Genomic DNA, 27,298 nt, shown 5'->3' on the forward strand with positions numbered 1-27,298 from the left:
AGGCCGAAGCCAGCAGCATCCTCTGCGCATGGAGAGCATCCCTGCCGCAGGGCAGAGCCTTCCCCGCCGGGGACCGGAGAGCAGAGCCCCGCGAGCCCTGGCAAGAGGCCGCGTCCTCGGCTGGCAGGGACGGCACAGCGGCTGGGGAGACGCCAGCCGCGCAGGGACGCCGGGTAAAAATAAAGGAGAGGAGGGGATGGAAGGGGCCGGGCTCCTCACGGCACAAACACAAGCCGCATTGTGGTCTTGTCCCCCGCCCACGCGGCAGCAGCGATTCCGGGCAGCGTAGCTGTTGGTCTGGCACTGGGATGGGATGGGATTAGCCGGGCGGCGCCAGCCAGGCCCGGACGGGAGAGGGAAACCGAGGCACGGGGCTGGGGGAGGAAGGGGCCTGTCCTGGAGTGCGTGAGTCCGGCTGCGGGCAGGGATGCTGAGACGCAACGGGGCCGAACGCGGTGCCGGAGCAGGCGGAGAGCGCAGGCAGAGCCACGTGCCGCCTTCACGCCCAGTGCGGTGCCCTCGCTGGGTCAGTGTTTAGCATCTCCCGAAAGGATCCGGAGTTTTCCCAGCGCCTTGGCAGCGCCCGCTGACTCCCACCACCGCGCTGAGACAGGCGAGCGCGGCGTCTGCCTCCACACAGGCGTGCGTGGACGTGGGGCGGTGACTCACCCGCGGTCATGCGGCGAAGCTGAGCCAAGCCTCCCTGCCAAGTGGGGTCCCCCGTCCTGCTCAGCCTGTGGGGAGAATCCTTTGGGATGAGCCCAGGGCGGTGGCAGGATCTGGGCCCCTGGACCCCAAGGCTGCCGTCTCCATCCCCGCTTTTTTCCTGCCGGCGGGTGAATTCATGCCGCTCTGAGAACCCACCCTGCCCTGCGCGTCTCCCTTCCCAATGGAAGATTCCCAGCACCGACCAGTGCCGCGATTCAGGAACAGCCAGCTCGCAGTATGGGCCCCAGGCACTGCTGCCTTGAGCCACTCGGGAAAATTGCTCTGGAAATCAATTCCAATCTGTCAGGCACCAGGAAAGCGATAAACTGTCCCCTGAAGACACCAAATCGATGGCTCCTTAGCCCGGATCAGGGGGAGGGAGGTGGCGAGAGGGGCTGTGTAGCGGGGGTGACGGCGAGGGGCTGGGTCCCGCTGCGAGCGGGAGCTGGGTCCGGCTGGAAAGAACTCATCTCCCATCATCAGCGCCATCACACGAACCGCTCGCCCGCTGGCGGGAGGCCGAGGCCGCCTGACAGGAGCTGCGGCTACGCGCCACACCGCGCCAGAAGTGGATTTATCCGAAGGAGCACGGCGGGGCCGAGGGCGGGAACTGCCTCTCCGGCATCCCTGCTCAGGAGAAAGCCGCTAACGGGAAGAATTCAAGGCAAACCCACGGCTTTTCCAGTCCTTGCCTGGCAGTGTGGGATTAGAGCCACCGAAGCGCTCAGCTCCGTGAAAAGGCACTGGGAGGGGATTTTCCCCGGCTCGGCAGGCCGGGACCGCGGCGATGCCGGCCGCTGCAGGGAGAGCCACGCCGCGCACAGCCTGGCACTGCGCTTGGCCCGTCTCTGCCTTGGCACCAGGGAACCCAGCTCTTTCAAAGATTTGGCTCCCGTCGCCGTCGCAACGTGCTTGGACGCACAGCCCGGAGCTCAGCGGGTCCGGCCGTGGCACCGAGCCCTGTTCCCGCAGCCTCCAGGCGGGAATGGGGGGGCGCTGCCTTTGGGGTGACTCCTGCCGGGAGATGGGGTGATGCCACGCACGGGGAGCCGTGGGGCACAGGCTGGCAGAAGCTGTCCGGGTGTTAGAGAGGGGCTCGGGGGCCCGGGAACGCTCCGAACGGGATGTGGAGAGCAGACCAGGTAGCACGTAGCGGGCTGGGCACAGCCAGCCCGGTTAGTCACAGCTCCTTAAACACCAAAAATGCTCAAACAAATCACCCAGATCCATCTCCAAAGCCTCTTACGTGCAGGAAAACACACTCAGGGTTTGAAAACCTGGGGTGAGACCCAGCCGGGCTCTGCTGCCAGCCCCATCAGAGGCTCCACGCCCAGAGCGTGGTGGGGGGGTGCTGCCGGGACGTCCCCCCACCCCATCTGCAGGGCGCGAGGACACCAATGCGCCCTGTCCACCACGTCCCCCGACACATCCCACCCCGGAGGGGCTCCGTGTCCCACCGCCGGTGGCACCAGGACAAGGCCACGGCAGCGTCCCGGGGGGCTGACGCCATCCCTCCCGGCGCTGAGCAGACCCCAGCGCTGACCCCCCCCGCCAAAACCCCACGGGGGCCGCGGGAGGGAGAGCCCCAGCCCCTCCACCAGCGCAAGGCAGAAGCCGTGCAGGCAGCCAGGTTTATTCAAGCGAAAGCAGGGCAGCTGCCCGCAGCCCTGCCTCCTCCCACCAGCGCCCAGCCCGCGCCATCGCCCCTCGGACAGAGCCCACCCGCGCGGGGCCGGGACCCCGAGGGGCACGGCGCCGCCCGCGGAGCCCGAATCCCCCTCCCTGGTCCATACCCACGAGCAACGCAGTCAGCCTGTGGTCGCTGGGCTCGGCGGGTCTCTGTGGCTCGCGCGGCCTCGGCGCGGCGCTGGGAGACGCGCCAAAGGGATGCTTCGCCCAGCGAGGCAGCATGGTGGCGGCCGGGAGGGAGCGGGAGGCGGCCGGGAGCACGGCTCCGAAATCTGCGCGACAAACACATGCATCTCATCGCGCGGGTTTAAACCAAATTAAAGATGGTTGTGCCCGTCGCTCGGCGTTTAAAGCGACACGCCGTCTCTGTCGCGTTCAATCTAAGGAGGCGTATGGAGCTGCGTTAGCGGTTTGCATTAATTAAATACAGAATCACTTCGTTATTAAGCACGCACGCAGCTGGGTGGGTTGTCACCGACCCTGTCGCACAGCACTGACCTCGGGAAGCTCGGTGCTCAGCCGCGGGGTGACTGTCGCCTTATGTCCGGAGCCGAATCCTCCGCGCACGGAAGCGGGGCCGGAGCAATGCCGGATGGACGCGGGCAGCTGGCGCCCAGCTCCTGTCGCGCGCGGGTCCCCGCTCCTGTCCTAGCAAGGGGTGCGCAGCCGGCGGGCGGGTGCCGGGGCTGTCTCCATGGCTGACAATCGCTGCCCCAGTTCCTCTGCCAGCGGCCATCGCATCCTCCCGGCTCTGAGCCAGCGCTTTTCCTCACATCCTTTCCCCACCCCGGCAACTTCTCCCCCCGGCTCGGTTTTATTCCTCCGCTCCGCGTGGACGTCTGTCTCTCTTGCTCTCTTTTCTGGCTCAGGCGTTTCAGCGCTCCCCGTGGGTCTCTGGGTATTTTTTTTTTTTTTTTTCTTCCTCTTGAAATGTCAGTGTGCCCCCTCAAACACATCACATGGGCTGGGAGCCAGGAGCCAGCGCACAGCCACGCTCAGCCGGCAACGCCGGCAGATTGCCACGCTGCCCTTCTCCCTGCTCTGCCGAAGCGAGGGCTCGCCGGCAGCGTGCCGCGGGCTGCCACCGTGTCACGGGCTGTCACCGCGCAGGGGCTCGTCCCCGGGACACAGTGCTGGATCCGGCCCTTGGCCGCCTGAGCCAAGTCAGGTCACAAGCTGCTGCTGGAGGGGTTCGGAGTGACCCTTCCCAAAGCGGCTCGGAAACCTCCCCGGCCGGGCCGGCACCGCCAGATTGTCCCGAAGGAGGGAGGAACGGGCAGCGACGACCTGAGCGACGCTGGAGGCACAAGCCATCTCCTCTTGGCCCATCCAAGCCAGCGAAGATCATCGCTGTGCCCACATTTCGGGGGGGGGGGGGGGTTTGCGTGCCTCTTCCCCCAGGGTCCTGGGGGAGATGCTGACCCAGCCGCTGGCATCCCAAAACTCAGCTTTACCCCAAGCCAGGGCAGCTCTGACCTGTCCCATGAGGATCCCCTTCAGCCCAGCTGCCACCAAGCAGCACCTGAACGCTGGTGACAGGCAACGAAGAGCAAACCCCGGCAGCTTCCCGGGCAGCGGTGATGCCAGCAATGCCCCGACACCACACACGTGTGCACCTACGGGGATGCTCATGCCGTCACGGGAGAGCCACGAGCTGCACTTCTGCCTGCCAAGAGCACGAAATGTCCTGCTGAAAGCACTGCAGCCTCAGCATCCCGGTTCTCCCACCAAAAGCCCGGACAGCCCCAGGGAAGCCCCACCCAGAGACCCGCAGGGTGGCTTTGTGCCCGTTTTACAGATGGAGAAACTGAGGCACGGACGGATTGGGGACGGGAGCGCTCCCGGCTCAGAGCCTGGCAACGGCAGGGCAAGAAGAGAGAAACGGGAGCGCTGAGCTCTTGGCTGGAGCCCTTCCAGGCTCTGCAACAGCCGCAGCCGTGAGTCATGGCTGGCACAGGCAGGCGGGATTCATCGCACACTCTGCCATGACGACCCCCTCCAAAAAAAAAAAAAACACCCCAAAAAATCCCGCTCCTCTTCGCTGGGCGCTTCCGGAAGGCGCTGAGCGAGGAGGCTGGGCTGGCTCCACTACAGGCTCAGGGTGGGCTCCCTCCCTCGGCGCTGATATGGCGCCCGTGTTACCCGTAGCACGGGCGTTATTTGTGTCGGCGCACCAGCTGCGCTTCCCCTGCGCGGCTGACACCATGGGAAGAGGTGGGGCTGGCTCCAAAGGGATTTGAGTCCATGCGGGCGGCGCGGACGGGAGGCGAGGAGACGTGACCAAGGGTGAACGGCAGGCCAGCGGCGGGGCGGGAAGCCCGCCCGGCCCTCCCGCGTGCCGGGGCGCAGAGCCGCGGGGAGGGCGCACGGCGCTGCCGGCCACAGGGACAGCACGGGGCCGCCGGAGCTGGCGGTCTGGGGGCACGAGGAGGACGCTGCGCTGGAAAAGCTAACGCGATTACCGCTGGCAGGAAGGATTAATTGTCCTTCCTGCTGATCCCCGAAACCTGGCTCGCTCCCACGGTCCGGCTGCGGGGAAGGCTCTGGATTCTGATTGCTCTCCCGACGAGGGGGAAACGAGCGTCGCTGCGGTTTAAGAGGCTCAGGAGCGCCCCGCCTGCGGATCTGCTGCTGTCCCACATCTCACCAACGCCAAGGGGACGGTCCTGCCGTCTCCGTTACCTGCACCCACAAAGCCCAGCTAGACCGGCTCGGTAACGGCAGCCAATGCCTGTTTTTAAACCCAAAAGTAGATTTTCCCACTCCGGGGCTTTCAGAGGCTACGGCTTCTCCCGCGGTGCAAACCTGAGCTGGCAAGCCGCTGGCAAAAGCCACGTGTGCGTGCAAAAACCCACTGCGAGGTGACAACAGCCTCACCGGGGCCGGGATGGGCCCGGCAGCGCGGCTGTGTGCCGGCACGGCAATTCCCAGGGAAAGGCCGGTAAAAGCGGCTGACGCGTCGGGGTGCGACGCCTGCATTTACACCTGCGGCAGCAAACACGGTTTTGCTCTCAGCAGCTGCCCGAGGAGCTACCCACCAACACCCGACGTGCCTGTGAGGATGCCCAGTGCCAGCTCCGCGCCGCCTCTCCGGTCGCTGGTGTCTGCTCCAGGGACAAGCGCGGTCTCTGTGCCGGGCAGCGCTCTCCCTGCCACACGCCATCCTGTTCCTCCACGCTCCCTCTCCTTGCCCTTACCTAAGCTCTTCAGCAACGCCACGGCTTCCCGCAACGCCTGCGTACAGCCCTGAGCACCACGGAGCCCCACTCTGCTTCGGCGCCGCTCATCGCGGCTGCAATGGGAACAGTGGGGCAGTCACGGAGCGGGAGCGGAGCCGCCGTCCCCCGCGCCGAGGCAGACAGCGCAGCTTTGTGCCCGGGCTCGGCACGCACGGCAATATTCGCGCGTGCGGTGCCCGAACACCCCCCGCACAGTAGGTCTGCTGTGTGTCGCTCAAACGACAAGAAAGCGGGGACGAGCGGGGCGCTCTGCTCTCGGGGCAGGCAATGCCGCTCAGCGGCGGGCAGCGATGCCAAGCTCGGGTGCCGGTGGAGAGGGGGACCTGTCACACCCAGCAGCCGAGGACGCTCGGAGAGGCAAAGAGGAGTCAAGCAGGAGTGAATCGATACTGAAGGCCTTGCAAAAAAAAAAAAAACAAAAAACCAAACAAAACCGACCCAACTGTGCCGCAGGCACATCGATCTGCCTGTGGGATCAATGCCCAGCATCGCCCGGACACCCTGTGCCGGACCCAGCTCTGCCCCGCACCAACGGACGCGGCCCGTCCCCGGGGGCTCGGGTGAGCGAGATGCGGGGTCTGAGCTCTTCCTGCATGCCTGTCCCGTCCGTGTCCATCCTTGTGAGCACGGCCACGGACAGCCTCTCCCAGCTCGTGCCCAGGCGCTGGAAGCATCAGGCGGCCAGAGAAGCCCCCACGGGCAGCACCCACAGGACCACAACACCAAACTGGGCAGCGGAGATCTGATGGGAAATCTCAGGAAACGCTTTCCCATGCTGAATCCCCCTCGTCACAGGGCCATGCCCATCACCGGGCCAGAAAAGGCCAGGCCAGGACACAAGCTCTGCCCGAAACTGGAGGGGCTGGGTGGCCGGTGGCTCCGGCTGCGGGCCAGGCTGTTTAGACCAGGCCTTATCCCAGTCCTCGGGGCGTCACAAGGGGGGAAAAGACCCTCGCCCAGGCAGGACGGAGCGCTGGCCGCAGGGCAGATGGGCAGAGAGGCCTTTTTCATTTTTTTCCTGTCAGAGGCCGGTGATTGTGCTGTGCTGGCAGATGTATCTGCTGCTCTCCAAAATGGGGAGGAAGCCAGATTAAGGAAAAAAAAAAAAAAAAATCCATTGGAGACCTTTCGACATCACACAGCTAAATGCGTCTCACAGTTGAAGGGCCAGGGAGCGTAATTTCTTATTAAACTCAGCCGACGGATGGCTGATAAGTTCTCCAGTAATAAAAACTCTGTAAACCCGGGCAAGAACCAGCAGGTGTCAAGGCAGCTCTGGAGACAGCTCAGCCTCCTCGGAGGAGCGAAGGGAGCGGATCCGCGGGAGAGAAACCCGCGCCGCGCGGCTGCTTTGCCTGCCGGCAACATCTGCCCAGGCTGGCATCGCGCGGGAGCGCCGGCGGGAGCCACCGGAGCCGAGCTGGGATCTGCCAAGAGGTGCCAGGTGGAGCCGAGGGGAGGACTTGGCAGCGGGATAGCCCCGTCGTGCGCTCCGCTCCCCGTCCCCGCCAGCCGCCCACCCGTGGGTGCCGCCGCGCACAGGAGCTCGGCTCCGCTCGCGGCCCAAGCTGTTCCCGCGGCCGCCCCGGCACCCGCTCGAGGAGCCCGCGGGGCTGGGGCTCTTCTCCCCAGCTGGCGAGGAAGCCAAATGCCGCCTGCAGAAGCGGCAAGCGAGAATTCGTTCCCCAACCTGAGCGACGCCTGGCAGCAACACCTCCCGGGCCAGGCTGGCGCCCGCGGCGCCCGGCTCCCAGCTGGCGCGGTGGCACGGCACCAAGCCCTTCTGCGCTCACCGCGCTTCGGCACCCTTCCACCTCCGCTCGCTTGCTGAGCCCAGGTGCGGCAAATCCCACTCCCCGCGACCAGATTCAGAGCCCGTCCTAGGCTGGGATGCACCTCATTCTGCATTAAAATAGCCGCCAGTCCAAAACACGAAAAAGGAGGGGACGCACACCAGGAGCAGCTGCCGCCGCAGTTCATGTGGGTCCAGCTCCCGGCCCAGGTCCCTGGAAGGAGCTCGTCATTTCAGCTCTGCAGAGGAAAGCAGCGAGAGCCTCAGCAAGGGCAGCATGGGGCTTTGGGGGGCCACGAGCTCCCCTCTCCCTGGTGCATCAGGGGGCCAGATCTCCCACGCGCCACAGATGAGGCTCACGGCTCCCAAAACCTTTGGCACTGCCAAGCTGAGCCGCCGCCAAACCACCCGTGCCTTGTGCTTCAAGCACCTGGGGGCAAACCTGCTGGGATGGGGGTAAATCGGGGTGCTCGTGCCCACCCCTGGGCCCTGCGCCCGTCCCGGACCGGCCGATGCTGCTGCCGACCCGTCCGGAGAGCCAGAGCCCTCCAGGGCCGCCGTGCTGGAGGGGAAGCAGTCACCTGGCTCAGATGTAGGGTTGAGTTTTTTTAACGATTACTTTGCAGGGTCTAGAAAAAATGCAAGCAAGCATCCCCAGCACGGGGGCTCAGCCATCCCAGGTGTTTTGGCAGCCCCTCAGCTCCTCGTCCCGCAGCAGCATCACGTCCTAAATGCCCCCACGCCGGGTCCCCGTCCCTGCGACCGCTGTTCCCCGGCCGGCCTCCCGGGTTCACTCCGGTTTAAATCAACGCGCTGTTAGCTACAGCGCTGTTACCGCTGCCGAAAGCGGTGACTGAACGGCATTTCCCCACCGCTCCGTTTGCGTTTCTGTGCTCTTTACCCATTTGTAAGCTGCAGGAGGGAACAATTTAAGGCATCTGAGTGAAATGCTTAAATTAACAATTTACAAATAGCTTAATTGAGGTCCTGGTCTCTCTCTTCCCGAGCAGGAGCTGCCACACGATTCTGAATCACTCCCCGTTACTGGTTATTGTGCTGTGAAATGCAGGCCCTGGGCTACCATAAAGGCTGTAAAACCTTGGCATGGGCCGCGGGTACCCGTCGCTTACGGCCAGCGCGGCTGGCAACAGGCGGCCAGAGCCGCGGCCGGGAGCCGAGAAACTGGGAACGGCGGTGAGGACGGGACGCGTGGCGTGGGAGCCGAGGGTGGCGGGTGGAACCGCCTCGAGCCGAGGGGTGCTCCAGCCTTCCGGGGGCTTTACGTGGCTCCGAAAAGGGGCTGGGGGGCCTGCGCTGATAAAACGCTGGGGAGCGGTTGGTGTTCGGGTGGGACGGGATGGGGAAGTTTGGCCCCGTGGTCCAGGCTGGGAGCCGGGAGGGACAGAGGGATGGGGTGGGGATGCTCTGCCCGCAGCCCCACACTTGTTAAACCTCTCGCTGGCAGCCAAGGATGCTCACGTCTGCACCCAGCCGCTCCGCTCCCAGTCTAATTCCGGCACGTCAGACGGTAATTATAGGTACATCACCGGCGCTGACAGCTCCGGAGCTCGTCAGCACCGCGCTGCAGGCGCCCCACAGCCACGTCCTCTCCCACCCACTCCCAGCTCTATTTTGGGGATCGCTCTGCGCTACCTGCCCCCCCAGCACCCCCCATTACACCGGGGCTCATCCCGTACCCCTGGCCCCTTCCCTCTCTGGGCACCGTTTGGGAAGGGGTCTCCATCACCCGCAGGTTTCCACAGCCCTCGACCGTGCCGGGGATGCTGCACCCACACCTGCCGGGTTCAGCGCTGGGATTTCACTGGCACTGGGTGAGGAACGGGCATCTGCTCCCTGCCCCCGGCACCTGGGAGGGGGCTGCCCCTGCCCCATGCGCCCCCAACGCCACCCAATCCCAGCTGCCACCAGCCGGAACGTGTGCATTTTGTAAATTTAAAAAATTGTAAATTGTAAACTGATTATTGCCCTGACCAACACCAGGGAAGGACCTTGGCGCATCTGCTTCCATCGCACTTTTTCTAACACAGTAGGGAGGAAATCCGAGGTGAGGAGGTCCCTGGCCACCAGCAAGCTGGGGCTGTGGCCACGTGGCAACAAGGGGCAAGAGCCAAGGAGGCTCCAGCCCAGGAGCAGCCTGCGGATGGGAGGCTCAGACGGCACCCACGAGGAGGAGGAGGAGGGGGAGGCAGGCTGGCTGCTGATTTTACAAGGGGAGAGGAAGATGCATGTGGGGAGAGAAGCCATAATTTTAATTAAAACACAGACGACTGCACTGAAAATTGACTCAAAGCGCAGAGATATTAAAAAGCCGTTGACTCTGTGAATTATTCCTCCCTGGGCTGCTGGTCCATACAAGCCAGCGTCATTCCTGTTCGTGGCCGCTACCCTTTCACCTGCGCAAGCAATGGGTGCAGCATCCCCAGCGTGTGGGCTAAGCGGATTTTCCCGGCTTGGCCCCGCTGCAGGTGATCCCTGGCTTCCCCCTGCTCCATCCCGGAGCTCAGCTCCGTCCAACGAGTCCCCGTTGTGTCCCGTTGGCTTGCAAGGAGGCTGGGAAAACAAAAGCCAAGCCTCCGCATCGCCGAGACACCTCGAAAAGCTCGCCGGCTGCCTCCAGGATTACCCCGAGCCACGTCGCTGCCGGAGCCCGAGACGGGATAAAAGAGCGGCGCCGATTTCTGTCACTGAGCCGCAGGTTTGTCAGCCTAAGCAGGTGCCAGCAGCCTTCAGAAGGGGTCACAACCACCTTTTTTTCCCCGGGAGACAAGCTCATTAAGTGGCGTCGTTACACGGCTGCGGGATGACCTTATAGCTGTCTATGCGTTCACCTCCACAAGGATGCGGCTCCCGAGCGCGGGGGCTCTTTAATCTTGTTCAGACAAAGGCAGAACAAGATCTGATAGCTGGAAGCTGGAGCATCAGAAACTCAGACAAGGGAGAAGGCGACGGCGCGGAGTGGGGCCGGGGAGAGCCTGCGCCAAGCGGGGCGGCCGCTCCGTCATTCCCCATCTCCAAACCCAGGCACCCGCTCAGCCAGGCATTACGGTCTCTGTGCAGAAGTTGCCACCAAGACTTTGCAGCCTCTGTCATGCGTCTGGGGTCCAGCTGGGTGATCAGAAGGGTCTTTTCTGGTCTGGAAAAGGCCCCACAAATCCTGTCCATTATCTTCCCCTCAGCCTCCCTTGTTGTGCTGGTTTAAACACCTCCAGACAATGCCTGACTCGTTCAAGAACTCAAATCCAGAGAAGCATCACCGTTGCGCTACTCTACCCCTCGCATGTTGAGGTTCGGCATCAGCAGGACCCACAGCCCTGCCCACGAGCACCGGCAGCGGAACGGCCAGGCTGCCTCCAGTCCGGAGCGCCAACCCCCAGCTCACGCGAAGAGCGACGGGGGCCACGGCCACGAGCGCAGCCTCCGAGCCCTCCCTCCCGCATGGGCCCAAGGACGCGGCGCCTGGGGCGCATCCCCGTACGGACACACGGCCCGGCCACTGGCTGCTGTCCTCATCCCACTCCCATTTTGGAATAACGTGTTCATTACAACTCAACAAGGCGTTTGGAGGAAACGCAAGTAAATTACGGCACGCTGTTCCAGCACCGTGGTTTTCACACCGGGAAGGTTCCCACATCCGGAGGCCGGGCGCACCCCGCGTATTACGAGCTCGGTTCCCTCCACCCCCTCCCCGCGCTGGGGCTCCAGCTGTCTGGCAGCCACGCGCGTCCCTTCGGCCAGGCAGACCGGTGCGGCTCCCCTCACCTTCCAGCTGGCACCTTTTCCAGCACGGGAAAGCCACCCGCTGCGGGGCAGGAGGCCACTGAAACCACACATGAATAAGCCCAAAGCAGAAGGGAACGGGGCGGCGCGGGGCTGGCGTCCCTCCAGGGATGCTGCGTGGTGCCGGCGGCTCCCAGCCCTGGGGAACAGCGGTGGGATGGGCTCTCACAGAGCTCAGGCGTCGGACGAAATGGGGTTTTTCTAAGGGTTTCCCGATCACCTGGGCCAGTACCGAACGGTGTCGCTGCTCCTGGGATTGTTTTAGCTGGGAGCTGCTGACCAGACTGGCACAGCTCCAGTGCGCTTCCCAGCCTCCCCAAATGGAACCGCTGCAATCCTTACGGAGACGCCAGAGCCAGCTCAGGCAAGGTGAACACCCAGCCCATTAGAGGCTGACAGATGCCACGGAAATACAATCTGTTATTGTGACAGCACAGCAGGGTTGCTGCTGAGCAGATCCTGCCACATTTCCCCTCCGAGAGCTTTTCCGAAGCAGCCACGCTCCCACAGCTGGCTGCTCGCTAAGGCACCCGCCTCTCACCTGACCCAGAGCACCCACATCTCCCTCTCCTTCTCCTTTGAGAGCTTGTCCCTCCCTTTCCCAGCAAGGAAACCCCAAACCTTGCAAGCTCCAGCATCTGATGGAGACGGAGCTGGTCCATCCAGGAGGAACAGCGATGCCTCTGGCTGCAGACACTGGCCCCAGCTCCAAAAACCCACCCTCCCCTGCTAAGAGGGTGGGAGCTGATGCCTCAATCAGGGATGCAAAGCAGAAACCAGGCAGCACCCTCCTATAAACGCCCGGGACAACGAGCGGCAGGTGCGGCCCTTGCCCACCGTGGCCCCGGGAGCAGCGGGGAGGGTGGGGAGGGAGCAAACGAACGCGGAACACGGATCAAGCGGGGTGCGGAGGAGCACGCTGCCGGCCCCCAGCCCGGTACTGACCTGGAGACTTTAAACAAAGGGAACAGAGTCCGGGCTTCTTCCCTCCTGCAATGCCATCGAGCCCTGGTTAGGGACAGGAAAGGAGGAGACTCATGAATGAAGGCGATCCGGGCGGGAACGCTCGCCGGGGGTGGAGGGGAATGGACAAATGAATCAGTGCAATCAAACACATCGTGAACCCGCAGCGAAGGGCAGCAGCCGCGAGCACCTGAGGGTGGGGCACGGCGATGGGCAGCCAGGCCGTGCACAGGGGTCTCCTCCCGCACGTCGGGGGCAAGCATCCGCACCCAGGCTGCCCCCCGACCCCCAAACACCCCGCTCCACGAGGGGCCCGAAACGCCCCTCTGAGGGGACCCTGCCCGCCTCAGCCCCCAGCCCGAGCGCGGGACACATGTTGGAAGAGGAGCCACAGGCATGGAAGAGCGAGGTCGAATCTGAGGAAATGGGCTTATTTGGGGTTTTTTCTGGCAGATACCAGGTTGGACCTTTCTAGCCTAAGCGAAGCTGCACGAGCTCCTTGCGCCCCGGTCTGCGCAGCAGCACAGCCTGTCCCAGAGTCCTGCCCGCTCCCCGCCCGGGCAACTTCGGCTCCGGAATCCCAGCGCGGAAAAGCACCTTCCTGGCTCACGGGTCCGGGCTGGCCTCACCTCCCCGTCAGCGAGCACGACAGCAAAAACCAGGATGGGGAGTGTGGGGAGGGGAGAGGCGCTGCATGGTGCTCCCCCACCCTCTGCCCCACTGGTCCGGACCCCCGAGCATCCTACCCAGGGCTGAGCCCAGGCAGTGCCTGGATCCAGGAAAAACAGCCCGGAGCGGCTTGGAGCTTTTGTTTTTAGGGACTTGGGGTGGTTTTCTCCTGCTCTTAGCAAGGCTTTGTGCCCGGAGGAGCGGGGTGAGGAGGGCAGGGGACAGCCGAGCCGGCGGCACCCACAAGGACCGCTTTCTTTGCCGGTGAGTGGACAAAGCTGCGCCCGGCGCCAGGAGCTCGGCTCATCCATCACGCCCACGGCCGTGGGACATCTGTCCCTAGCTCTGCTCCGCGTGTTCCCGCTCGGTGTCAGTCCTCCCATCGCTGCTCTCTGGGGTCAGTCCCAGGGTGACACCAGGCAGCTCGGGGCAGGGGGGCTCTGTGGGGCCCCCCTTGCCCAGCGAGGAGGAGGGTGGCAGGGTGACAAATGCCATTTCTAACCCTTCAATGGCTGCAACCCCAATAAATGGCACTGACAGACTCGGCACCCAACGCTGCCAAAGCTCTGCCGTGCCGCGCTCGGGATGCTCCCGGGCCAGCCTGAGGCTCAGCCAAGCCCCGTCGCCCCCAGCTTTGCGGTGGGTTTGCACCCTCAGACCCCAACCAGGGGACTGGGGTTGCGATGTGCGGCTCCCGTCCCCGCTGCACGCATCCCTGCGGATCCATTTTCAGGGTGCGCATTCAAAGGCTCGCGGTTCGAGAATGGATTTCACGCCCAGAGTGAGCAAATAATCTTAAGGCATAATGGGAGAGAAACAAGAAGCACAAAATGAAAGTGGAAAATCCTTCCTAAATGCGCTTTATTCATTTGTTTTGAAAATTGCAGCTCAGGTTTAATTATTTATGCCATGATTTGTAATGTGCCAGGGAACACTCCAGCGTAAATTTGCAGCTGGCGGTACCCGGCAGCCCTCAGCGAGGGCAGGGTGCTGGGCCATGGGTGCCCCGAAGGACCCAGGGACCCTGCCAGCCCTGCCAGCTCACCCGGACATGGGCAGCAGAGCCCGGAGGCCAGGGATGTGCTGGCCAAGCTGGCCGAGGGGCGATGCTCGCGCTCCCAAAGGTAGAGCTTACTTGCAGGAGCATCCTTTCTCTCCCCGGCTTGCAACCAGACCTGAGAGACAGAGCACGGCTTTTCTAGTGGAAATTAGAAAAAGAAGAGGGGCAGACGTGGCTCCTCTTGCCCAACATTTTCCAAGGAGAAAGACTGAGCTCTCCAACCTCGTCCTCAGGATTTTCTTGGTGCCAGGGGAGGAAAAGGCCGTGGGTGTCTCCAGGGAGCATCCCAAGCCAAGACGCCAGCAGCGGGTCCCGGCTCCTGGTTTCGGTCTCTGCTCCACTCTCCATGACCTTGGGCCAAGGACTTGCCCCAGGAGCACCCTGGCTTCCCCACATGTGGAACGGGGATAACAGACTCGCTGCTGTGAAGAGCTGGGACTGACAGCTCCTCACTACCTGCAGAGCACCACAACCTCCCCACAGCTATCTTGGCTGAGATACCGAGTCACGGGGCAGCCAAGCAATTCACTCGAGGTCCCGCGGCATCCTGGGGATGAAGCCATCCTGCCCAGAGCCACCCACGTGCTGGTTCCCGGGGCTCAGCAGGAGCAAGGGACCCTATTCGCTTTCCTATCCCCAGGATTCCGCCCAAGAGCTTTGCCGGCCGCCTGGCCCCGAAGGACCTCGCACGTGGAGAAGATGCTGCGTCACACCGCTGAGCCCGGGCAGCTCGCACGTGGGCGTCAAAACGGCAGCACAGATGCAGCCAGGAGCTGCGGTGAGGCAGCTCGGCCAAGCCCCGGCCACGGCGCGGGCTGGTCCAGGTTCAGCGGGGCAGGAGCAGGGCATCGCGTTCTGTAGGGGAGGAAGAGGAGGAGGGCAGGGAGAGGAGCGGGGAAGGCGCCATCACGGTGTCCTTGAGCGTCCTTTGCCTTTCACGCCACGCAGCGGATGAGGAAAGGCTGAAAAATCCCAAACTGCTCTCCTCTTTGATTCCCCCACCACAGAGAGAGTTGAAAGGCAGCAGCGAAGGCGAGAGAAAGGAGGCGGCGTGCGGGAAGGGAGGAGGGAGGAATGGAGCGGGCGCAGGGGGAATGGAGAGGCTGCCGCTCCCATTTGCCCAGCCAAGCCCTGGAAATCAGGTCCCCTTCGAGGGGACAAGGGTCCCTGGGAGCCTCCCACGCTCGCCCGGGGCTCGGCAGCTCCATGTGCCAGGGAGGGGGAGAGGGCAGAGGATGCTCCCAACAGCCGCGCGCCGGTGTCTTTCCCCAGAGCACACCCACACCTCAGCATCTCCAAAACATCCCCAGGGGAGACCACGCCCGAGCTGGCTGGCTGCCCCCGAGTGCTCCCAGACGCCGCTGGAGGAGGAAGGAAAGGCAAGGCACGCATCGGCCAGGCACACTCAGCCCACAGCGAGCGCAGCCTTCGGCCTCACCGTCCTCACCCCAGCCCAGTGGGCAAAGGGCGATGCCACGGGCTGGCACAGGGAGGTGAGCTGGCAGAGCTGGAAACGCGCAGCCACTCTGTGTTTGGTCTAGGCAATGTGTTTTTAATGAGCCATATAATGTTTTTCAAATCGTGCTGGAATCATTAATCTCCTGAAACGAGACAGACTCCGCAGCCCGCAGGCAGCCCGGGGCCGCCTGTTGCACGGCCGAGCAGGCAGGCGCTCCCTCTGCTCGGCTCCGTGCTGATGGCAGCGGGGCCATCGGGATGTGACCCCTACATCCCTGTCCCCCGCTTCCCAAGGGACCCGGCGTGGCCATGGCACGCGGGCACGGCGTGATCAGCCGGAGGAGGAGCATGGCACGGCTCCACGGCTCTCGCCACGTCTCCTCTCCACTTCACGCGCCTCGGTGATGCCCACCAACCCCAGCTGGGTCTGGCCTCGGGCACCAGGCTCCTGCCCCTCCTCACCACCACCCGTCGCAGATGGAGGCTGCTGGTCCCCAGTGCTCCCAGTCGCTGGGGGTCCCTCCCTACTGGAGATGCTCCACAGGGGTAAAAATAGCCCGGGAAGGAAGAAATTCTCTGAGAAGCAAAAACAATCCAAACCAACCCCGCAGCGCCCAGGAGGAGGTCGTGTCATCCAAAATCAAACCCTTCTTTCTCCCAAAAGCATCACCGCTCCTCACAGCCTGGAGCCAGCGCTGCCCTTCCAGCCCCCGAGGGGCACGCCAGCTCAGGACGGTCTCATCCGCGCGAGGCGGGGAGAGGAGCGGCCGGGGGCTCTTTGGGGCTCCCCCGGGGTGCCCCTAGCAGGACGCAGCAAAGGGGACGGTGAAGCCAGAAGGCGGCACGTGCTGGCCAAAGCAGGCCAGGGGACGGGCACAGCTGGCTCAGCCGGCGGCGGCCTTGGTGGAGGTGGGCACGCGTGCCGCCCCACGCACCTTCCCGGAGATCCGACTCCGCTTGCAGGAGGGAGGTGCTGTATTTTTCCATGCATGAGGATCCAAAGTGACACTTCTTCCCTTCTCTTTTCGGAGCATGAGAGAGTTGCTTCATTAGCATAAAACCACCGAGCCAAATAAAAACCCCGAGCGCCTTGACAGCGTCCCTCCAAATAACACGGAGAGGAGAGCTGGTTCCTCCCCGGCTCTGCCCTGCCAGGCGCACGGCAGCCGCAGAAGGGAGCTCAACTGGCAGGAGGCTGTTTCGCACCCGCGACTGCCGCTCCGCTCAGCCCCGCCGCCCCCAAGCTGCTGGCAGATGGATGGGGATTCAAGCCCGCGGAGCTGGCAGCGAGCAAGGGGATGCTCGGGAAGAGCGGGGCAACTCGAGCCCACTTGGTAAGGCTGGGAGAGGGGTGGCCAAGCCCAGATGCTGGGCTGGAGCAGGGGTTCCTCTCCAAGGCAGCAGGTACCCCAAAATATGGAGCCCCTGGTGCACACGAAGTCACTGAGGAGCTTCCAGGCAGAGCAGGAGACGGGCAGGGCAAAGCCGTGAGGCTGAGCACAGGCTTGTGAGACGCGTCTGCTTTATACGCACCGACTCCAGAGGAATTTGGCTCCTGAAACGCGCCAGCGCTTTACAAAGGTGCGTGGCCTGCCGTGCCGTGCCTGGTATCCAGCCAGAGATCCATGTCAGAGCAAAGACCGAACCGCGGCACCCAGCGCTGCAGCCCCCAGGACCCGTCCCTGCAGTCCTTGGGTTCACCTCTCCATCTCCATCCCTGCCCTGCCCACACCACAGCGCGTGTGAAGGACCAGGGAATCCCACACTGAGCGACACATCCCCCCAAAATCCCATCCCAGCTCTCCATCCCTCCCCCACACTCCCACGGCGAGCTGCCAGCTCCCTCCCCACTCAGCTGGGTACAGGGTCCGAGCTTCTGTCGTTCTGCGTTTGGTCCCATTTCAGCTCAAAATATCCCGTTACAAAGAACTGCAAAAACCAGTCCAGACGCCACAGCCGCTTTTCACTTCCGTCTCTCTAGGAGCCAAGCTGGGCTGGAAGCTACAGCATCTCCTCCCCACCTCGGGTATCTCTGCCTCCCATTGGTAATTAAATCAATTAATGAGAGCCACTGCCCATGAAGTGCTGATGTCCATAATGCCAGGGTGCTCCCAAGGCTGGGCACTTCGAGAAAGGGGAGATGGGGGTCAGGAACCAAACACCATTTCCCATCGTCGTGGCTGCAGAAAGGTGGGCGAGAGCTCGTGTGGCAGCAAGAGCCGGGCTGGCGGCTGACCCACGGCAATCTGTGGGGCTGGGGGCTGATCAGTGATGATCTGTGGGGCTGGCGGCTGACCCACGGCAGTCTGTGGGGCTGCAGCCCTGGAGCGAGAGCTGCAGCTCAGGGATGCCCATTCTGGAGCTGTAAATCTGGGCAGCTCCTGGAGCACGGAGGCTGTTACTGGAAATGTATGGACTGGAGGTGGGGGAGATCCCACAACGCCAGCCAGAGCGGCCGCTTGCAGGCTGGGCCGGCATGGAGAAGCAGTCACCCCCACCCGCAGCCACAGCCCATCCTTTTCGGACGTCCCGTTCCAAGGTCTGAGTGCTCAGACAGCACAGGGCGATTCGAGCAATAGGCTACGGGGCTGGGACTGGAAGAGAAACTGCTCTCGGCTCATCCCAGTTGCGCTAGAACACTGGTTCCCACTCTGGAGCTGGTGTGCGGATGCTACGTTTCCCCACCTGGAGCTATTTGCTGTGCTAGGAGCCCAAATGCATCATCTTCCTTCGCCCTCCTCCCTTCGCAATCAGAACATTTCAGCAGAGGGGGGAAAAAAAAAAAACCAAACAAATCATAAGTGTTTGTGTCCCCCCTTCCTCTTCCTGCCGCCCCCACCCAGCCCTCTCCATCAGCCCTTCTGTTGGAGATGAATTTAAAAAAAAAAAGAAAATTCTTCATTTGCATTTGTTCTGAAAGTGGAAACCGTGCAGGGGGAGGGAAAAAAATAAAAACAGCTGACAGCAAAGTTTCATTATCCCCATCGGGTGGCGAGGAGCAAATCAGTAATTTGTTAAGAGGCATTCAAGCGCCTTCGCCGAGAGGCTCTCCGGGCCCAGGCGCACCTGCAGCCGGCACAGCCGGAGCGGGGCTGGCGGGGCGCGGGCACGGCTGACAGGGAACGGCGCTCGCTCCCGTCTCCAGCTGAAGATCCGTGCGGCGGCGAGCGGACCCCCAGCCCCACAGGCGCTGCTGGGGCCTCTGGAGACGGAGCTGCTGCGGTGGGCGAGAGCCGCTGGCACGCGCCCGTCACGGGGTCCAGGCGTCCCCAGGCGATGCTGACGGGGCTGCTCGCGGCTCTTTGAGCCCAGTAACTCTGCAAGGCTTGGCCCAGTAGCCCCTGGCCTCCGCTCCGGGGACGTCAGACCAGCGCCTCTCACCTCACCCACACAGAGGTGTTATAATAATAATAATAATAATAATAATAATAATAATAATAATAATAATAATAATAGTTACAGAACCACAGCCGAGCAAAGCTCTGGAGACTAAAGAACTCCACAGCCGCCGAGCTGGCACAGAAGGGCGTCCCTGTCCTTCCCATCCTAGCCCCACGCCAGCGCTGCCCCGTGCCCAGCACAGTCCCCGGGGGACCGTGGGTGCCAGCCCCCGCCATGCACGATGTCCCACGCCTCCAAGCCGAGAGCAGCAGGGCCAGAGCGAGCAGCAACGTGCGCTGCGCTGATGGCGAGTGGCAGCAAGGCCAAGGTCGCTGCCCCGGCGCTGGGGGCAGAGGAAAATGCTGGAGAAGTGACTCCCCCCTGAATCGAGCACCGTGACACGGCACTCTTCCTCCTCCTCATTCACACACCGCAGCTTCCCAATGCCCAGTTCAAATGCTCGAGCCCCCCAAAACACCCCTCCAGCTTGCAAACCCCCCCTTTCCTCCCCAACATGCTTGGAAAGCAAACACTGACAGCGGGAGCCTCAACAGACACGTCCACGCGTGCAGCGCCCTGGGGACACCCATACCCGCTCGCCTCCTCTTCGGACCCCGAGACGGACTGCAGCCAGCCTGGCCCCGTCCCCCTCCCCAGGCACCGACCCCCGGCCACGTGGGGATGCTCCCCGCCGCCACACTCCATGCCGTGGGACACCACTCACGCGTGTCCGTGCATGCCAGGCGTGTCCCTGGGGCGCAGAGGCAGCCACCGCGTGCCCCAGCTGGGATCAATGCGTGGCAACGAGGAAAATCGATTTCTATAATTAAACCTCGTGCTGCTGGGCTGCGCCCCTCCCGCCCCGCTCCCCCCAGCGGGTCTGGCCATGGGGTCTTTCAGCCCCACAGCACTGGCCCCTGGGTGCCAAGGCAGCGCTCACCACCCAAGGGTCCCTGCCACAGCAAAGGGCACCCAGGGCATCCCTGCTCCCCTGGCACAGGGAATTTCCTGGTGGAAAAGAACGCGGCAGGCACAGGTGGGTTTCCCACCTTTGCTGCGAGGCTGATGCTGGGAGCACTGGGGGCTGGGAGGTGGACGGTGTCGGGGGATGGAGGAACCCTCCCTAGCAGGGTGGAGCAGGTTCACGCCCTGGACTCACACCCACCACCTTCATCACCATTTCCCTAAAGGAAAAAACATATTTTGGGGGCAGCTGGGTGGCTTTCCTGCGTGGGGAACCAGGGCTGAGCCTGGCGCCAAGGCCAACCCCCCCCACACTGGCTCTAACCCCACCACCTCCCAGTCCAGTGCCATCACCACACCAGTTCTCAGTATCGCCCCGCTGGCCAGAGCCACCCAGGCTGCCCCCCACCTCTCCCATTCCGGGGAACGGGCATTGCCCAGACCACGACCAGGATATTCCAGGAAAAGATAAAATAAAATAAAAACACATGAGTGGGGCGAGCATCCCTCCTCGCCCACCCTGCTGGGAGGGAAGAGGTGGCTCCTGACAAAGGCTGAAGCTCCCCGAGCCCAAAGACGGGCTTGGCAGCCCGGCCGGGCCCCTCACTTGCCCCCCTGGGTGGGATGGTAGCCCACCGGCAGCTCCCAGGGGGAGCACAGAGCCATTTCCACCGGTGCATGAGCGCTGGCAGCTCAGGGGGCAATCCGGTGGGAAGTAATTAGCCCGTTGGAAATGTATTCCTCATTAAAACGGGGGAAAAGCCACCGCTGGGGCTGGAGCAACCATGTGGCCTCAGCAGCTTTGGCGGGGGCACTGCCACAAACCCCGGGCTGGGCTGGTCGGGGCGGGGGGCTGGGATCCCAGAGGGACTGAAAAGTGTCTGCGCCCCCAGGACTGGGGTGCTGGCAGACCCTGAGCAGGTTTGGGGTCCCTGGGGCTGACCCAGCTCTAGGGAAGGGCTGAATTCCCTGCACGACATCAGGGCAGGGGACACGCACCCCCCCGCACGGACCCACTGGGTGGAGGGACCCCTTCCACCTCCATCCCTGAGCGAGAGCTGGGTGGGACACGTCCCAGCCCCGAGACCCCCGTGAAGGGGCACAGCTCGCAAAGGCCCCACGGTACCGGGCGCGTTCCCAGGGCCGAGCGCAGCCAAAACCAACTTCCCCGGGAGTTGGGTGCCAGCACCCACGCAGCAGCGGGCGGGCACGTGGGCCGAGGCGTCGCCGCTCCCCGGCCCACCTCACCGCAACCAGAGCGAAGGAAATGGAGAGAACAAAGAGGGGAGCGGCTGCGGGGCGAAGGCTGGGCGCTCCCCGCAGCAAGGGGGGGGGACGGACGACAAAAGGGACCCCCACCCACGGGCAGCACAGAAGAGACCCCCACCCGCGGAGGCTGGCGGGGCAGCCGTGCACACGCGTGTACACCCACCCATGCGTGCGCACGGGGCCGTGCAGACCCCGGCGCCCCCCGACCGCGGCGCGGGGCAGGAGGACAGCCAGCCTTTGGAGTTATTTTAAGTTTCCCCCCCCGCCACGCCCGAGCCCAGCCCGGGATGCGCCAGATTTTTTTTTTTTTTTCTCCTCCTCCTGCGAGGATGCTGAGAATACCTCCAAAGGGGCGGCCGCGGCTCGTCCTGCCCTTTGTGTCTCCCCTCTCCGCGGAGGGGGAAGGAAAACGGGGAGCGAGCAGGTGGGAGCGCAGCCCACCGCCCCCCGCTCCTCGCGGAGAAAGGGAGCCCGGCAGCCCCCGCCCAGCCCAGCCCGCAAACACCGCGGTTAACGCACGACGCCGCAGCAGCGGAGCCGGAGCAGCCGGCGGCACAATAACGGATTTTCCTTCGAGCATCCCCGCCCCCAAGCACCCCAGGGCTGCACCCCCCCACGCCACTGTTTCTAGGACAGCGGCTCTCCGGCCGCTTTGTCCCTCGGCAGCAAGGTGGCCCCGACACCAAAAAAAAAAAAACAAAAAAAAAAACCAAAACAAAAAACAAAACCCCGAGAAGCAGCATCGCCGCCGGCAGCAGCCCAGCACCCCCCAGCCCCTCGGGGGGGTCGCGGCGCAGCCCAGCCCCGCACGCGTCCCTCCGGAGCACCGCAGCCCCCCGCGCAGCCTGCCCGGGTGCCAGCTCACAGCCGGCGAACTCCCACGCCGGGAGCAGAGATATTTCCCCCCCCCACCGCCCCGGGCATCAGCACCACTGCCCCAGCGACGTGGAGGGAGGAGGAAAAAAAAAACCACACAAATAAAAAAAAATACCTGCTACTTAAGAATGGATGCACATAGTGAGAGTGACATGCCTTGAGAGGGTGTATTCCCCATTTCTGCTCCGCTCGCTTCCCTTCCTCTCCTCTCTCTCCGCGAGGGGCTCAGGCCCAGCCAACCATGGGAGACGGAGGCAGGAGTGCGAGCGGGCGGGCGCGCGGGTGCGAGCGCGGGGCGTGTGCGCGCGTGGGAGCGCGCAGGGCGGCGAGGTACAAAGGAACAAATGGGAAAAACACATTAGCTCATGATAGATTAACGTGCGGGAGACGGCTCCCCCTCTCCACTCCCTCTTAAAGGCCCCTACCTTTCACTCGGTGAGAGGCCGCTGGCCCAGACGCCGGGGGCAACCGGGGGGCTCGCAGGTGCCCCCCGCGTGCCGTCACCCGCCACGAGCCGGCCGGACCCAGGGGGGATGCAGCCCCGGGTCTGTGCGGGAGGAGCGTTCCTATGACGCTGGAGACCCCGAGAGGAGACCCGAAAACAGCACCTGCGCGTCTCTCGGGACGGGGGCAGGGTGGGGACATCCTGCCACGGTCCCGCACCGCAGCGGTGTCACCCCTGCTGTAAGGGTGGGTCAGGGAAAGGGAGCACACGGAGCAAAACGCGCAATGGGAACCTGCTGGCGGAGCCGTGACCCCACCTGGCTCCATGGGACCAGCAGCTCCCAGTTACAGCAGCCAGCGTGGCTCGTCCATCATTTGGCGACTGCAGAGACCCTCCAAAGCAGAGCGCCCAGGCAGCACCCGCCATGGTGGGCACCCGGCCATGGGCTCCGAGCACCAGTGGTCCGGGGGGACGGCAGCCCCTGCAGTGCCCCGTGGGCACCTTACCCTGGCGTCTCCTCGCCAAGGGAAATGGACCTGAGATCCATCAAGGAGAAGGAGGAAGGATGGGGCAGGGAAAAAAAATTAATAACAAGCAGCCGCTTTGTTTTGTGCAATTTCCCAGGATCAAGGAGGAGGGCGTGCAGGCTTCCCTCCGCATCGGTGCTCCCATCCTGGTGGGACGGGGGCTGCGGAGCCAACCAGCACCTCCCCAGCAAGGGGAAGGGAAGGAGGAGGAGATACCGGTAACCCCGGCCCCCCGCAGCCCCCGCGCTCCCCGCAGTGTGCATTAGCCGGAGAGCCCGGCGGCACGGGGCAGCACTGGCTCCATTAGAGAGCATCCGTGGGGCGAAAGCCTTTTCCAGCGAAGCGCGTCTTGATGGGGCTGACGTGCTCCCGCCAGCGCAACAGGGCCGGGGGCGTCCCAGGGCTGGCACGGGGACAGGGCCCACCACAACGTGCTGCCTGGCCCTGCTCAGTGCCACACCTCAACGGGCTCATCCCATGCTCCCCATCCCCACTCCTCGTCCCGATGGCAGCCCCTTCGTCTCCCGATGCATCCCACTGCATATCGCTGTGGGAGAGGGGGAGCTCTGCCTGCTGCGGGGGACAGGGTAGGGGGAGGGAAGGGTGGAGAAAAAAAGATGAATGGAAAATGGGACTGCAAAGAGTTGCTGTTAGGCCTGGGAGCGCTTCAGAGATGTCGTAAGAGGTGAAGCGGTTCTAACAGAGCAAAACCCTCCGGTCTGCGTCGCGCTGGTAGGCAGCGGAAAGGAGCTGGAGTTCCTCCCGGCGTTAAAAGTCTCTGTTTAGTACCCGCTCCCAACCTGCCGCGCTTCGGGAGATGCCACCAGGAAAGTCTGAGCCTGCCCACACTGGCAGGGACAGCGGCCGCCCCACGGGGCCACCCCACGCCCAGCGAGGTAACAGATCCTGCGCTCCCCACAGCCCACTGCAGACCCCACGTCACTGCCGGGCGTGAACCCAGGGGGAGATTTAATTCATGTGGAGCATCAGGTGGGAAATTCAAGGAGAGAGGTGGAAACCGCTCCATCCCGTGGTGGGAGCCACCCTGGCCACCAAGAGACCTTCGGGGCTCTCTGGGATGGACACAAAGCCGAGCAACCAGGAAGGGCCGAGACAACCCGACACAAACCCAGCGATGCGGCCACAGCTTCCCAGTGCCACCAGCAAAGCCGCACACGTTTGGCACCAGCAAGGGCAAACCCAGCCCTGGCACCGGGGCCGCGCCGCAGGGCGATGCCGGCTGACAGCTCCCCGGCTTCACGGCTTGCGGAGAGGCAGGGGTTTTGATCACGGCAGATCCAAGCGCAGCGGTGAAGCTCCTCTAAATGAGCTGAAACGCGGTCTAATCGGCACATCTATTTCCTAACACGTTACATATTCCCCTCAGAGCGCCAGTCATTTCAAAAACACATTAAGGAGAAATATTTGAAAGCTAAAGTGTATTAAACAAGCACTTCATCCCCGTCAGCAGAGAGGTCGCAGACCTTTGCTGGTCTCCTTCCAGTAACCTTGCACGCAGACACCACGAGGCCAACTCCTGTTTTCACAAACCCATTAAACACACGTGCGCCAGAGACCGGTCCCAGGCATGAGGCTGGGCTGACACCCCCTGCCCCGAGCATCTTCCCGGGGGGGGCTAACACCATGGGCGGGGGCACGAGCCAGCCCCTGCCCGAAATCATGGGGCTGGAAGACAGCCGCGGAGAGCCACGTCCGTTTACTGCTGTTTTCTGAGGCTTTGCCAAAGGCGACGGGAGAGGGAAGGTCCTGCAGCCACGAGAGAGAGGAATTTCATCTGGAAAGGGAGGCGGATACCGCGTACAACCACACAGCCGGGAGCTGACGCTTCAGCAGAGCCAACAGCTCCAACCCGCGCGAAAGCCGTGGGAATGGGATCCCACAGGGGGCTGGCTCTCCCCCCAGCACACCCCAAAACACCCTCAACACCAACCCCCCTGCAGAGACCTGCAGCCTTTTTCCTTTCCAACAAAAGAGGGAAAGGGGAGGAAAGAGGCTCCTAAACCTGCTCCCGCTCGGCCGCAGCCTCACGACGGCACGGTCGCCATTTCACCCTCCGGCTCCCAAACCCCCAGAAGGAGCTCAAGGTCCCCTCGCCGCTGGGTGGGAGGAACATGAAAGCTGAGCCTCGGCTCTCAATTATTTATCGCATGTTTCTTTTTTTGTCTGACTTGTCCTAAAAAGTCCTTTGAAGTACCCACCACAGGGACAGATTTAGGTGCTCCTTGCCTTTAATTAGCTCTCCAACGAGCTGAGCCATCCTCATCCTCCCTCCCTCACCAAGCAGCCCGGCACAACTCACACCTCTGGCTCCAGCACACGATAAAGCTTTCGGGGAGCAGGAGCCCTGCAAAGGGCCACCAGTGCCACCCACAGATGGGTGGGGGTCAGCGCCACAGCCTCCCCTCACCCATGCCAGATCAGAGCATGCCCGCAGAGCCAGTGCCCCAAAAGCGTAATGCCGGGATGCTAGCAGGATAACACTCTTGTTGGCCCTCCAGCATCCCTCCTCCCGGTCTCAGCAACCCCCCGCAACGAGCTCCCAGCCTACACGGCCACCACAAAAGGGTTTTTCCTCTTACCAGTCCGGGTCTGCCACCCCACCCCGCTGGGGAGTCGCAGCCCCCGTCACGGGGTCCACAGCAGGCAGAGCCAAACCTGTGACATGGCTTCAGGGAAAATAAAAAACAGAAGAGCCCCAGCTTGTCTGTGCCCCACCCTTAAAGCCCACCAGCTCTGCCCGGGGGGAGGAAGGGAGGGGCTGGCAGAGCATCACCTGGGCACCCTGAGCATCACCTGAGTGCCCTCAGGCCTTGCCAACCTGGGAGGGGGGTTACTCTGAGGTTTGTCCCCCACATCGGCTGTGGCTTTTGATGCTGCTTGCACAACAGCTCAGTCCAAAAAGAAAAACAGAAAACCAAAACCCAGCTGTTTTGGCCATGCCCAGGCTCTGTCCAGGCATTCGGTGGGTGGAAGCCCGTCCGCCCCTGGTGCCGTCCCTGCTGACCCACCCCAAAAGCACCAGGAGGGCAGAAGTGAAATAAATTCGAGGTGTCGCAGGCTCAGCCCTGCCCTCTGGCACCGTCCCGCTCCCCTCACCGCCTCGCCTGGCAGCCTGTGAAGCAAAGCTTGAGCATCTGAAGCACCGGAGCCTGCCTCGCTCGCGTTTTTAATATAGCTTCAAGCAGAGCCATCCCACACACATCTGTCCCCCTCGGCGCAGGCTCGCAGTCACCCGCGTGCCCAGCCCCGCACCCACGCTGGCCACACGCCGTGTGTTTCCATTTATAGTGCGCCCAGTCACGCACCAGCCCTCGCATCCTCGTCCCACCACAGGCGGGCTTGGGGATGTGCCGTTTCCATCCCCTCCCTCCAGACACGCTCCATCTTCCCCCAAAATCCCCCCGGAAAGCTCAAGAAAGCCTTCGCCTGCCCTTCAAACACCGTTTGTATTGCCTCCACCCAGCCCCCTGCCTCCCAAAACCCACTGTCCGTAGGGTCCCGCCTGCGATGCCCGGGTTTCCCACCCCCGCGCAGCCCCATTATGGGCACAGACCGGCAGAACCGCACCCGTTCTGCCACAGCCTCTAAGCAAGGTCCGTGTTGTCCCTCTCCCAAAGGTAAAGCCGGGCAAACGGGCAGAGAGCAGGGGAAGGGGCTCTGCGGGTCCCTCCGACGCCGGAGCCAGCCCAGGGTCCCTGCTCTGCCCAGCCCATGGAAATCTCCCCCCGGGAGCGCAGGGAAGAGCCTGCAGCACTCCAGAAATGGACTGGACAAGCAAGATTCCTAGGAGAGGGGAAATACTGCGGAACCGGAGTAGATTCCCCAGCCTGCCCCACACGGGGATAACAGCGGGAGGAGCTGGCTGCCCAGTTTCCCAGCGACTGGTGAGGGCTCTGGAGCAGTTAAATAACACATGTGTGGGGAGACGTGTGCAAGCAAAGCCACCAACTGCAAATAGATTTTATTGTCTGAGAAAGGGACCCCGCTCTGCCTCCGCATCCCTTCCCATCTGGAGGGTGCGAGGAAGCCGGCAATCCCTCTCAGAGCCCCATCCGTGCCTGATTTCCACTGGGAACCAGTCTGGGAGGCCTGCGTGTGCTCAGCAAGCTCTGGAGACTGAGCAATCCTTGTCCCCCAGCCCTCCCGCAGCAAATCCGGGCGTGCGGAGGAGGACAACCACCCCCTTGTCTGCGGAGATGGGGTTCAAACTGCAGAAACTCCAATCCCAAAAGAGAAGGGGTGCCTGGGTCAGAGTCCGGACCCTCAGCGTTTTTCTTAGGAAAGGAAAAAAATTTCTGCCCTAATGTGGAAACCCAAATGCTGATGTCCAAGCCAGGTCCTTGCCCACCCACGGTTGCACTGGGGTCCGGGCTTTCCCGCAGCAGCACATGGGTGTTGTTACACAGCTGTACCTACCGCTGCACATCTGGATTGCGCGTC

General features: G+C 63.2%; 1 protein-coding gene across 2 annotated transcripts in view; it reads right to left on the reverse strand.

Annotated features, from left to right (window-relative positions):
- SRCIN1 (SRC kinase signaling inhibitor 1) overlaps window positions 1-3,260 on the reverse strand; it is a 48,410-nt gene extending 45,150 nt beyond the window's left edge. For both annotated transcript variants that reach the window (XM_086766785.1, XM_086766784.1), the window contains exons 1-2: window positions 2,896-3,260; window positions 2,502-2,669 (exon numbers count right to left, since the gene is read on the reverse strand). In XM_086766785.1, the coding sequence (XP_086622911.1) occupies window positions 2,502-2,619 (118 nt within the window). In that variant the 5' untranslated portion in view covers window positions 2,620-2,669; window positions 2,896-3,260. The remainder of the gene's footprint in view (window positions 1-2,501; window positions 2,670-2,895) is intronic.
- Between the last annotated feature and the right edge of the window lie 24,038 nt (window positions 3,261-27,298).

The sequence above is a fragment of the Chlamydotis macqueenii genome, chromosome 25 (genome assembly GCF_036417535.1).
Source record: "Chlamydotis macqueenii isolate bChlMac1 chromosome 25, bChlMac1.mat, whole genome shotgun sequence".
NCBI classification, from domain to species: domain Eukaryota; kingdom Metazoa; phylum Chordata; class Aves; order Otidiformes; family Otididae; genus Chlamydotis; species Chlamydotis macqueenii.